The 13,765-nt window shown below is 45.5% G+C and overlaps 1 protein-coding gene across 2 annotated transcripts in view; it reads left to right on the forward strand.

Annotated features, from left to right (window-relative positions):
• NSUN6 (NOP2/Sun RNA methyltransferase 6) overlaps positions 1 to 12,387 on the forward strand; it is a 43,672-nt gene extending 31,285 nt beyond the window's left edge. For both annotated transcript variants that reach the window (XM_040434488.1, XM_040434489.1), the window contains exons 7-12: positions 1,479 to 1,560; positions 2,689 to 2,808; positions 9,211 to 9,355; positions 9,637 to 9,788; positions 11,006 to 11,131; positions 12,178 to 12,387. In XM_040434488.1, the coding sequence (XP_040290422.1) occupies positions 1,479 to 1,560; positions 2,689 to 2,808; positions 9,211 to 9,355; positions 9,637 to 9,788; positions 11,006 to 11,131; positions 12,178 to 12,381 (829 nt within the window). In that variant the 3' untranslated portion in view covers positions 12,382 to 12,387. The remainder of the gene's footprint in view (positions 1 to 1,478; positions 1,561 to 2,688; positions 2,809 to 9,210; positions 9,356 to 9,636; positions 9,789 to 11,005; positions 11,132 to 12,177) is intronic.
• Positions 12,388 to 13,765: the final 1,378 nt, after the last annotated feature.

Consider the following 13,765-nt stretch of genomic DNA (forward strand, 5'->3'; position numbering starts at 1 on the left):
ATGCTTCAAAAAAGGTTTAGATGACTTTTTAATTCAAAATAACATTGAGGCTTATGGCAATGTACAGAAATCTTGTCCTACGCACCCTTTCCCTTTGGCCTAACCCTTTTTAAAATGAAGATGGACATTGATCCAGGGATCGATATAGCAGGATTACAGGTTGGACTTGATGGACTTTTGTCTTTTTTCCAACCTTAACAACTATGTAACGATGTGATCCTGCCTGTAATGATATCACCTCTATGTATAGATAAGACAGGATCCACCATTTACAATAGGTGATGGTGAAATCTTATCTCTTCTTCCCTCGTACAATGACCTCTGCACAGGTCACAGAGCATGCCCAGAAAACTCTCCCATAGAAGTCACCGAGGTCCCCTCCTGACCATTGTGTCTATGGCCCATGGGGGCTGCCGTAAAGGAATTTTCTTAATTCTCTCTAAATGCTGTTAGGAACAGCTCAGGCAAGATGGCCGCCCCCATAATCATGTTCAGGAGATAGAATAAAAAAAAAATCTGCAATTAGAAAAAAAATAAACAGATTTGAAAAAAGGGGATGGGTCACTATCTGGTTTTAATTAGCAGAAGAAAAAAAATTGGTGACACATTTCCTTTAAATGCTGTCCTTAAAGGGGTAGTCTCAGACATTTACCGAACACAGAATATGTCATAAATGTCTTATTCTCTGGTGTCCCACCCCTGTTCCTGGATGGCGGGCCACCACCAGAAGGAATAGAAAGATGGCCGGCATCACAGATACAGCAGTGCTCACTGCGCTCCATTTCTGTAACTCCCTTCTGTGTAGTAGCTTAGTGAGCTCATCCGTTTCGGTAATCACAGCCACCTCTCCATTCAGACAGTGGTCCGATTCTGGAGAGCGGTGTGGGTCCTAGAGGTGGGCATTTATAATATATCCTGTGGATGTACTATACATTTTCAAGATTATACCCCTTTAATAAATACGTGTAAAAGGAGAGTTATGGTAAGGCCAAACGGGGCAGGGTCCAAATGAGTGTTTAATAGATGGTTGTGCCATTGTCAGTGCCATCCTGCTTGGCCTTACCCTACTCAGTTGCAACCGTTTAGATTCCAGCTTTCATTTTTAGAAGCTCTTTGGAAAATGTAAGGAGCGCCCTGATTGGTTGGAATTGGTGACTCCTGCATCGGTCCCTGGCATTAGCGCTGATGCGTCTCCACAAGGTTTTCCGGGAGACGTCGCTGTGCCTGCATGTAGACAGTAAGATTTCCGAGCTCGGGCATCATCTTGCTGGGGAATACTTACAACTTATTTTATTTGTCTTTGGTTTGTTAAAAGAAGGTCCAGAACCTGGTGGGGTACACGGCTCTGGGACCCATTTTCAAGACACTGTATATTAGGAAGTTATTAGGAAGCTCAATCAGCCAACATCAGATTTGTATATATAGGTTTACAGCTTACAGCGCCTGTTACCCATGTTACCCCTTCTTCTCTTTCGTAGGGGAAAAGGCATCAGAATGACTGAACCTGTGTACTTAAGTCCGTCTTTTGATAACATCCTTCCAGGATACATTTTCTTGCAGGTAACGCTCACATACGTTTAATATTGTACTAGACCTAGCATTCCCCCTTTAGACATTTGTGGCATATCTACAGGGTCCACCATAGATGCCTGATAGTTGGGGTCCAAACATTGGAACTTCCACTTGGCTCCGTGCACACGACCGGATTTATTTTGCGATCTGCAAATCACAGATCCGCAGTGCATGCGTATTTTGAAGATCCATGAATTCTGGACAGCAAAATGGATACGGTCACGTGCATGAGGGCCTAAGTGGAAGTTCTAAAATTTGGACCCTACCTACCAGACATCTATGGCACACGACCATATTTTCCGGTTTACAAATTGCGGTTCCGCAAAATACCAATACCGTCTGTGTTGCATCCACAATTTTGGTGGATCCATTGATTTCAGTGGGTCTGTGGTCCGCATTTTGAAGACATATTTTATCTTTTTGTGGAACGAGCATATAGATGCGGAAAGCGCATGGATGATCCTTGTGTTTTCCGCATCCGTATGTCCTGGCCGCAAAATCCGGATCCGCCGACCCATCACAATACAACCGTATTTTGGGGCCGATCTGTAAAATCCAGATAAGACCCCAATATACGGTCGTGTGCATGAGGTCTTATTGGGAGGAATGGGATCAGGCCTAGCTTGAAGAACTGGGGGTCAGGGGACTCATCTTCTTGTGATAGGTGGGATCCCGGAGGAGGTACCGATGACATATTTATTGCACTACCTGTCTAAGGTGTGAAATTCTTTTAGGTTTCATATATTCAGATAAAAAAAATGTATATATGTCCAAATTAAAGACCCCCCCATGAATCATCCCGACATGATGCAAGTGCTGTGCTCAGCAGTCAGATATCCTCATACTTCAGCCCCCCTCCCCTCACCTCATGCAGCCTCTCAAAGAGAAGGACATTGCAGCCGCATCCCCCTCCTCCCTTTCTTCCATCTACTATATTAATCTAGGGGTCTGAAGATGATTCTCCACATGCACAGAGAGCCTCCAGGCGGGGAAAGGGGAATTATGGGTTTCTAGTACAGTCATATGTGGCAAAAACTAAAGGGGTCAATTAGGGTAATAATGGAAATCGGCAAGAGGGATTTTAATTTCTATTTTCAATCCTATATCTGTTCATAGAACTTACCGTCTGCGGTCGTCAGCCATGTTTTAAATCCTCAACCTGGTGAGCGGGTGTTGGATATGTGTGCTGCTCCTGGAGGGAAGACCACTCACATTGCCACCCTCATGAATGACCAGGTAATCTGCGCTCTAAGGGGAGTAGGTCCACATATAGCAATAAAAGCAAGTCGGAATTGACTTCTCCCAAATTGTCATGGATGGTGTTGCAGAAAGCTGGAACTTATAAATAAACATCCGACTGGCTTGATCCCAAACTAAGGAGCATATGGGTGAGCCCTATAAAACCCCTAGAGCTCTCCCTGACTGCTATGCCCATGCAAAGATCTTTATGGTAGATGATTGCATGCCCACGTACCTAATACTATGTGACACCTGAAAACCCTATAATAGTGAGGGGACACGACCACCGGCTCCCTGCACTTAATACGGACGGAGTCAGGGTCACCTAGAATTAAGCCAGCAAGGAAACACAAATAAAGGAAAAATTCTTATCTGAGGAATCAGCAGCAGCAGCCTCCAGCAGTGAACACAATCCAGGAAGTAGTATAAACCGCAAAGTGAGGCAGTATGGGAGGGAATATAAAGGGAGGCAATTAGTGTAAATAGGTGACAGCTGGGAGAAGGAAAGGAGATGACAAAGTGAAACCAAAACAAAGAACATCATGCAAGAGGTAGAGAAGAACGTCTGCCAGACCTTCTCAGAGAGCTAGCGGTGACACAAATACTGTGGGTCACAAAGGAGAAGGAATTACGAATCTGTTGAATAGTTGCTGATTGATAGAGGTGTTGAAATTCCTTATGATATCTTTTTTTTTTAATCAAAATCGTTTTTATTGATTTTCAATAAAGGTATCAACAAAATACATTTTCTATATACATCAACAAATATCTCGTCAGTCCATACATTAGAGTCTTTCCAGCATAATGAGGCTGTCGCCATGATAACATGAAAGCATCGTAGTACAGAATAGAAAGACAGATCCATGTTATTACAAGGATACAGGACATTGCAGAATTAATGTTAGATTATTGTATAACATTTAACCAACCCCCCTCTTTACTTGATCCAACAGAGAGACAGTTGCAGTGCCTTTATTTCTCTATTAATTACGTCTCAGGAAGGCCATTTCAGTGAGAGCTGAAATTAAAGTGATCTAACGACGTCCCCCATTCAACAGCATGTGCTAAGACATCTGGCCCAATAGGGAAAATTGCCCTCGTCGTCTGCAGTCTCTTGATAGAGCCTCAGAAACCAAACTCCCGTTCTCCACCCAGCCCATCCATATCAACAGGAATTTGTTGGGACATTTTCTCTTGACATAGACTCCCCTTTCAAGGCGTAAAACTGTATTCAGCCTATTTATATAATCCTGTTTGTTGGGCGGGTTACTTCTTATCCAGCAAGTAAAACCCTCACCTGGAACAGCATTCTATGAATGCACAATGACAGTTAATCGTCTATTTCTGAAGATTCTATAGAATACCCAATACACAAACCCTTGGATCATTGGGTCGTAACGATTATGATTTCACGTATATCTTTCCTTATGATATCTTCTGTGTAACAACAGGTCTTTCACCACCAACATAGCTGATAGCCTCTCTTGTCTGCACACCATCTTCCACCTTTTCTGGCTTGTTTTGGATTTTGCATGTTTTTCCGCATTCTTTTCATTTTTCCTGTTTCCTGTGTAGTGCAGGGATCAGCAACCTCCGGCACTCCCAGCTGTTGTTAAAACTACAACTCCAAGCATGCTCCTTTCACCTCTGTGGGTGTTCAGAGAACAGCCAATCAAGTATGCATGATGGGAGATGTAGTTTCACAAACACCTGGAGTGCCGGAGGTTGCTGACCCCTGGTGTAGTGTGACGAGCCAGCATATTACATAGCAAATGGAAGTTCCCTTGACCCCTTCTGTAGAGTAGCCAATGGATTTGTCGTCAGACAGAGCTTTAAAGTGCAAAAAAGTCCCCAAAAGTAACACAAATCCAAATATTTGATATCCTTATATTTGTAAATGCCCACATAATAAACATAATAAATCATATCATCTAAGCTAAATAATGAATGGCATAAAAAAGGGAATTGCTTTTTTGTGCATTCCCCCAGCTAAACAAAATCACATGCAGCGCGATTGGAAAGTCTTCATATCCTTTCAGTTTTTTCACATTTTGTTATGTTGCATCCTTCTGCTAAAGTAGAAACAAATCAAGTTTTCCCCATCATTCTGCACTCAATATCCCATAAAGTGACAACAGGAAGGTCGAAATCTTTGCAAGTGTATTGAGATTACAGCCTCCAGTCTTCTTCTGGATGATGCTACAAGGTTTGCACATCTGGATTTGGGGATTTTTTTTGCCATTCTTCTCTGCAGATCCTCTGAGACTCTGTCAGGTTGGATTGGGACCATCGGTGAACAGCCATTTTCAGGTCTCTCCAGGGATATCGATTGGATTCAAGGCTCTGGCTGGGACACTCAAGGACATTCACAGAGTTGTCCCTAAGCTGCTCCTGTGTTGTCTTGGTTGTGTGCTTGGGGTCGTTGTCTTGTTGGAAGATGAACCTTTGCCCAGTCTGAGGTCCACAGCACTCTGGATCAGGTTTTCATTAAGAATATCTCCGTACTTTGCTCCATTCAGCTTTCTCTCAACCCTGACCAGTCTCCCTGTCCCAGCCTCTAAAAAACACCCCCACAGCATGATGATGTCACCACCATGCTTCACTGTAGGGAGGAAATTGGGCAGGTGATGAGCAGTGCCTGGTTTTCTCCAAACATGACGCTTAGAATTGAGGAAAGAAAGTTCAGTCTTGGTTTCATCAGACCAGAGAATCTTGTTTCTCACAGTCTGAGAGTCCTTTAGGTGCTTTTTTACAAACTTTCATGTTTTTTTTTTTGTAGTAATGGTTGACCTTTTGGAAGTTTCTCCCATCTGTTCACAGGCTCTTTGGAGCTCAGCCAGAGTGACCATTGGGTTCTCAGCCACTTCTCTTACCAGGAAAAGTCCTGGTTGGTCCAAACCTCTTTCATTTAAGAATTATGGAGGCCACTGTGCTCTTACAGAACTTTCAGTGAAGCAGAAAAAAATGTTTTTGTCCCCTTCTCCAGACCTGTGCCTCCACACAATCCTGTCTCTGAGCTCTACAGGCAGTTCTTTCCTCCTTATGACTTGGTTTTTGCTCTGATATGCACTTTCAGTTGTGAGACCTTATATAGACAGGGCTGTGTCCTTCCAAATCATGTCCAATCAGCTGAGTTTACCACAGGTGACTCCAATCAAGGTGTAGAAACATCTCAAAGATGATCAAGAGAAATGGGAGGCCCTTAGAGCTAAATTTCTTAGCTTCATAGCAAAGGGTCTGAATTCTTACGTTCATGCAAAATTTTTGTTTTTCCTTTTAAATGTGCAAACATTTTCTAAAATTCTGTTTTCCTTTTTTTTTATTAAGGGGAATCATGGGTAAAGTTGATATTTTTTTTTTTTTATTTTAGCACAAGGCCGCAACTTAAAACGTGAAGAGGTCCTGAATGCACTGTATATTAAAAAGGACCTTTCATGGGATTTTTTAAACTAATATCTTACTATGGATTCTGCCTGCTGCAGATGCTATTGCTTTTTTTTTTTTAAGCCAGGGAGAAGACGATTTGGTAAATCTCACGAGAACAGGCTATGTGATCGAGTACTATACAGACAATGAAACAAATAAGCATCATTAGCATTGCCATGACCCAAAGCACCTGAACTATTAAAATACAAATGTATTCATCCGGTATGGTGAATGCCGTAAAAAATCTAAATTGATGTTTTTTTTTTGTAGTTTCACTTCCCAAAAAATTGAATAAAAAGTGATCAAAAAGTCATACACACTGCACAATGGGATCAACAAAAAGTACAGATTGCCCTGCAAAAAAATAGCCCTCACACAGCTCCATAGCAGTAACTATAAAAAAAGTTATGGGGGTCAGAATATTGCGACGCAAAGAAAAATAAAATTTCCCCAAAGTTTTTCAGTATTTATTCAGTTTTTCTTTTCAGTATTAAAGCATAAGAAAACCTATATAGACGGAGTATCGCTGTAATCGTACTGACACGAAGAATGAAGGTAACAGGTCAGTTTTGGCACATAGAAAAAACAGCGTAAAAACAAAACCCATAAGACTGTGGCGGAATTGCGTTTTTTTTTTTCAATTTTACCCCATTTGGATTTTTTCCCCAGCATCCCAGTACATTGCATGCAATAGTAAATAGTACCATTAGAAAGTACAACTTGTCCCGCAAAAAAACAAGCCTTCATATGGCTATGTGAATAGAAAAATAAAAAGGTTATGACTTCGGGAAGGCATGGGGTGAAAAACAAAACCGCAAAAAAAAATGTAAAATCGCCCGGGGCTGAAAGGGTTAATGGAGATGCGGAGTTGTAGCTGGTTGTGACCTCCTCTCCTCCAGTCTGCTGGGTCCCGATGGAGGCTTATTGTGTCCTTTGCAGTATTTGCAATATAGACCCTTCTTAACCCCGCGGTGACTGTTTCCTCTGAGGATACCCTGGTAATGTATTCACTGATTTACATACACAATGACTAAATCAGGGAGAATGTTCCCATACTAACGCAGTCATCTGTCTAAATATACCTCCATGTCCCCGTGATCCCTGCGGTTTGGTAAAGCTGCACACTAAATAATTAGCGGAGTTTATTTGTGGTGATTATATCCTTATGAAAAACAGCAATTAACATTTTACTGGATAGCGCAGCGTGCAGTTATTGTTTTGCTGAGCTCATTTCATCCACGCCGTGTCTCCTCAGCCAGGCCGATAATGAGGTAAGCGTACGGTATTCAGCCGCTGTGGTGAGACCGTTAACCATTTGCAAGCATATCCTGATTTATGATTTTAAGAAATTTTGCTTTTAGCCTATAAGTCTCTCTTTTATCAGTTTTTTATTTTATTTTTTTGCTCCATCCCATAGTAACATAGCTTGTAAGGCTGAAAAAAAGACATACGTCCATCAGGTTCAGCCTGTTATCCTGCATAGTACACATGAATGCATTACATTTTGTAATATACCGCGTTTTTCGCTTTATAAGACGCACTTTTTTTGAGGGGAAAAATTGCAGTGCGTCTTGTAAAGCAAACACTAGTGAGTGCTTCCATTATGGACTAGTATGCAGTAGGTGCAGGCAGCGGTGACTGCACCACTGCTAGGGCTGGCTGAACTCACCGCTTCCTGGTCTTCTGCACGCATCGCTCTTCATGGTCCTGACTGCGTACAGCGTAGTGAGTGCACTATAACCTGACGCTGTGCAATGTCGAGTCACAATGCAGTGCAAGCTGGGAGATGACCAGGGAGCGGTGGGTGTCGGAAGAGCTGGTGCAGAGTGTTGGCCCCATCCAGAGCGGTAAGTTCATTTATTAACTTTTGGTCTGATCTGAGGTCTGATATGGGGGGGGGTCTGATCTGAGATCTGATATGGGGGTTCTGATGAAGATTGGGGGTCTGATGAAAAATATTTTTTTCTCCTCTAAATCTAGGAGCGTCTTATAAAGTAAAAAATACGGGATCTCTTTAGGAGAGAACAGCGCCTTTTTTTCACCTTTCAGCGGTTTTCTTCTGTTCATGTTCTCTGTAAAGGTTCCGAAACGTCTTCAGTCACCAAGAAACGTAAATCAGTACATAGAAGACAGGGAAGAGGGGGGTGCAGCTTCAGTGTATGTGTGTCTGCATGCTATAAGAGGGGGAAGGAGTAATGGAGAGAAATCCTAATGACTAAGGCCTCTTTCACACGACAGTATGGCTTTTTCAGTGTTTTGCGGTCCGTTTTAAACTGATCCGTTGTTCTGTTTTTTGTTTCCGTTCCGTTTTTCCGTTCCGTTTTTCCGTATGGCATATACAGTATACAGTAATTTCATAGAAAAAATTGGGCTGGGCATAACATTTTCAATAGATGGTTCCGCAAAAAACGGAACGGATACGGAAGACATACGGATGCATTTCCGTATGCATTCCGTTTTTTTGCGGACCCATAGACTTTAATGGAGCCACGGAACGTGATTTGCGGCCAAATATAGGACATGTTCTATCTTTCAACGGAAATACGGAAACGGAATGCATACGGAACACATTCCGTTTTTTTTTTTGCTGAACCATTGAAATGAATGGTTCCGTATACGGACCGTATACGGAACGCAAAAAACGTCCCGCAAAACGGAAAAAAAAAACGGTCGTGTGAAAGAGGCCTAAGAGTGCTGAGCATAGCAGTAGTAGCACATTGGGAATATCCTGTCCACTCTGCAGGCATCAAGGGAGGCCGAGCAAAAAACCCATGTTACACACACAATTCCTGGCTGCTCTATGTTCTACAGGTCAGGCCCCATAATGCCTTCATTTACAAGAACTTAGTGGCAGACGACTATTAGCGCATATAGACAGTGCAGTGACTGATTTGGTACAACAGGTTATAAGATTCTGTATGTAGAAATGCAACTAGTTGTAATTCCGGTAAAGATGGCGGTTCTGTTCCTTAGGGAGAAGTCATTGCCATGGACAAAATAGCCAACAAAGTGGAAAAGATAAAGCAGAATGTGGCTGGGCTAATGCTCGATAGCGTCCAGGCGTACTGTTATAACAGCACCAAGGCGGTGACACATGACACAAGTGACAGTAGCCAAGGTAAGCGGGTGTACTACAGGCTCTGGGCACCCACTGTATTCCACAAGCAAGCATTATAGACACGAGCGAGTCTATTGCAGGAATCATGTATCAGTAAGGTCTAGCAGAGGCACACAGCATTATAAATCAGTATAATGCCGTGCCTTCCTTCATGTCCAGAACGGAGGATCACGCTCACACACGGAGCGTGCGTCTCGCAATGGACTCGCCTATGTGAAACAGCCATAAAAGTTCCCCTTCAGTGTCTTACAATTTTTCTGTGTGATACATTTACATTTTAGGTACGGCTCCTCCATTCCCCCCAGAGTCCTTCGATCGTGTACTTTTAGATGCCCCATGCAGTGGAATGGGACAGAGACCTAACATGGCCTGTGCTTTATCACTGAGGGAGCTAACGTCTTATCCACCTCTGCAGAGGAAACTCTTCAGCACGGTAAGTCTTCATGTCTGCTGGAGCCGTCTCCTGTGCTTCTGTCAGTATCTTCATGTGGCCACCGTTCATGTTTATCTGATGTCCATCTGATGGTCCAGTACCCCTGATATTATTAGATATAGGCATATCTCCCTGTAATCTAGCATCTGATAAGAAATTCTTAAGACAGCTGGAGTTATGCTGGAGGTGTCGCCCCTGCGCGTCGGGGGAGGACGTCGTCCCTTGCGCGTCGGGGGAGGACGTCGTCCCTTGCGCGTCGGGGGAGGACGTCGTCCCTTGCGCTTCGGGGGAGGACGCCGTCCCTTGCGCGTCGGGGGAGGACGCCGTCCCTTGCGCGTCGGGGGAGGACGCCGTCCCTTGCGCGTCGGGGGAGGACGCCGTCCCTTGCGCGTCGGGGGAGGACGCCGTCCCTGGAGTTATGCTGGAGGTGTCGCCCCTGCGCGTCGGGGGAGGACGTCGTCCCTTGCGCGTCGGGGGAGGACGTCGTCCCTTGCGCGTCGGGGGAGGACGTCGTCCCTTGCGCGTCGGGGGAGGACGTCGTCCCTTGCGCGTCGGGGGAGGACGCCGTCCCTTGCGCGTCGGGGGAGGACGCCGTCCCTTGCGCGTCGGGGGAGGACGCCGTCCCTTGCGCGTCGGGGGAGGACGCCGTCCCTTGCGCGTCGGGGGAGGACGCCGTCCCTTGCGCGTCGGGGGAGGACGCCGTCCCTTGCGCGTCGGGGGAGGACGCCGTCCCTTGCGCGTCGGGGGAGGACGCCGTCCCTTGCGCGTCGGGGGAGGACGCCGTCCCTTGCGCGTCGGGGGAGGACGCCGTCCCTGGAGTTATGCTGGAGGTGTCGCCCCTGCGCGTCGGGGGAGGACGTCGTCCCTTGCGCGTCGGGGGAGGACGTCGTCCCTTGCGCGTCGGGGGAGGACGTCGTCCCTTGCGCGTCGGGGGAGGACGTCGTCCCTTGCGCGTCGGGGGAGGACGTCGTCCCTTGCGCGTCGGGGGAGGACGTCGCCCCTTGCGCGTCGGGGGAGGACGTCGCCCCTTGCGCGTCGGGGGAGGACGTCGTCCCTTGCGTGTCGGGGGAGGACGTCGTCCCTTGCGCGATAATAAAGCTGAAGTACTTTGAGGACTTTTACTCAGTACTAATATAATCACACATAATTGAAAGAAATGGGAAAAAGTTGCTTTCACTGTATCAAATTTTTATTCCTTGAATGTTTTTTTTTTTCAGGCGGTTTCATTGTTAAAACCTGGTGGTACACTGGTTTATAGCACATGCACCATAACTTTGTCTGAAAATGAAGAACAAGTGGCCTGGGCCCTAAAGACTTTCCCCTGCCTCCAGCTTCAAACACAGGTAGCACAACTTTGTATTCGTAAAAAAAAAAAAAAAAAGTTTTTACTCCAAAGTGTTTAAAAATACAGCAAGGACTGCCAGATTCTGATGGACTTACAATGGCGTCTGTCATGGTTAGCATCATTTTGACTGTAAAAATAGTGCTGTATACAGAGCTATCCTTCTTGTCCCATCGGTCGATGCTCCAACACAGATGTGAGCAGAGTGTAAAAGAACAGAGGGATGCATAGGGAAGGGGTGAGGAACAGATGGGACCCATGCAGGAATGATTTAGGATATGCCTTGCAATGGTGTAGATCAGGGCTGGCCAACCTGCGGCTCTCCAGCTGTTGTAAAACTACAATTCCCACCATGCCATGCTGTAGACTGATAGCTGTAGGCTGTCTGGGCATGCTGGGAGTTGTAGTTTTACAACAGCTGCAGAGCCGCAGGTTGGCCAGCCCTGGTGTAGATGTTGCTAGGATTTGCCACCAACGTCAGGTTCAGGTGCCACAGTTGCAGAAAAAGTAGCTCCTCTAGGTGTAACACCCCCATTGCTCCTGTAGGCTCATTTGCATACGAACATGGGACCAACACAGATGCCTTCAGGTGCAGGTTTCCCTTATTTCTTGTCCACCTCGCTGAGGTGGTCGCACACGCTCAGTTTAAATCTTCAACTGCCACCAGCCCTGTCTTTTATAAGAAGCGGTTACAGGGAGAGAGCTGCAACAGAAAAGACACATCCCCTGAGCTATGATAGGGAGAGAGCTAAAGCAGAAAGGGCACACCCCACTTATCTGACAGCTTGAACAGTGAATGGGGAGATCTCTGGATCCATGGGAGGCGCAGGGCTGGTTCTAGCTTTGTTAGAAAGAGATCGTCATGTTCTGTATGATGTCGGATTTTCATTTTTTTACCTGAGCCTTGGGAGATCAGTGACCGCCAGATACCTCTGCAACCGCTTATCGTAAGGGAATGGAAGAACCTGGCAGAACGGTTCTGCAGAACCCATGCATCCTACTATGAATGTAATGGAAAGCCTTGCTTGTCTTGATGATCTTGTGCAGGAGCCGCACATCGGAGGAGAAGGTATGGCCGGCGCAGGACTGTCCCCTGACCAGCGGCAGCTCCTGCAGAGGTTTGATCCGTCCCTGGCAGTGCTGTGTGACTCCGACATCAATGATGGGACTTGTGAAGATAAGGAGCAGACTCTGCTAGCCAACACGGACACCATCGGGTTCTTTATTGCAAAATTTATTAAAAATAGTTAATTTATTAATATTTTCTTCTTTCTTTTTTTTTTGGGGGTGTTTGTGACTGTATGCCGCGTCGATGAAGCGATGCATTCTTCAGGTGGCGGATTCCTCGCTGTCTCCGTGTTGCCATGACAGCAAATTAATATCTCTGTTGCCATAGAAGCAGACAGTCTGCCAGCTGTTCATTCCGCAGTCCGCAGGTTAAAGGAATTACCGGGGCTTTATAGGGCCCGGGTTATTTCTGTGCACATTAGTAAAACGTGTCCAAGGGATTTGTCAAGGACAAAGCTTAATTCCGTTTTTAACATATATACACTGTTTACATTGCCGCGTAAATCTCTGTCCTCGTACTGCCTGTGAATGGAATAATACTACAGATCATCCAAGAGCAACTACAACAGCCACTGCCTATAAAATGGCTTTTTTTGTTAGTTTAACGTAAATCATGTTTTTAGGTTCAACGTTCAGTGCTGATTCATTTCATGATATATCTTTCTAGTGGTTGGAGCTCCTCTCATACCAGGCTCCCAGTCCTCTGCCTAGCCATAGAATGAAGTGATGTCACAATTCTGGCCACCTGCAGCCACCACTAGAGGGAGCTCAGGACGCTTACTGCATACACTCTTATTATTAAGTTCAGTGTATAAACAGTATGCAGGAATCTCCTAAGCTCCACCTAGTGGTAGATGCAGGTTGCCATAATTTTTGTATTTTAAGCAGTAGATATGGTATCAGAAAAATGGAGCCCTGACTACTATAACAAGGTATTTAAGGGGTTGTGTCATCTGAGTCATTGGTGGCATATTGCTAGGATATGCCACCAATGTCAGATAAGTGCAGGTCCCACTCTGTTTTCAGAACTTCCATAAAAGTGAATGGATGGTGGCCGCGCTTGCATGGTTCACTCTCGTTCTTTAGGGGCCCCCATTCTAAAGATAGGTGCGGGTCCCAGAAGTAAAACTCGCACCTATCTGACATTGATGGCATATCCTAGCGATATGCCACCAATGTCTCAGGTGAGACAACCCATTTAAGAAATTAATCGGCCCCGAATATTAGACCTATTTAAGTTAAAGGGGTTCTGTACTTTTATTTAGCTGATGATCTATCCTCTGGATAGATCATCAGCTTCTCACTGTTTACTGCCGGCCCACTGACGTCACGACTAGTATCAACTGGGCGGGGCTAAGCTCCATTCAAGTGAACAGAGCTTAGCCGCGCCCAGGCCAGTGATACTAGTCGTGACGTCACTGGGCCGGCAGTATACAGTGAGAAGGCCGCGGCGCTACTGGAGCGCCCGCTGCCTTCTCAAACAGCTGATCGGTGGGGATCCCGGGTGTCGGACCCCCGCCGATCAGAAGCTGATGATCTATCCAGAGGATAGATCATCAGTTAAATG

The sequence above is a fragment of the Bufo bufo genome, chromosome 5 (genome assembly GCF_905171765.1).
Source record: "Bufo bufo chromosome 5, aBufBuf1.1, whole genome shotgun sequence".
NCBI classification, from domain to species: Eukaryota; Metazoa; Chordata; class Amphibia; order Anura; family Bufonidae; genus Bufo; species Bufo bufo.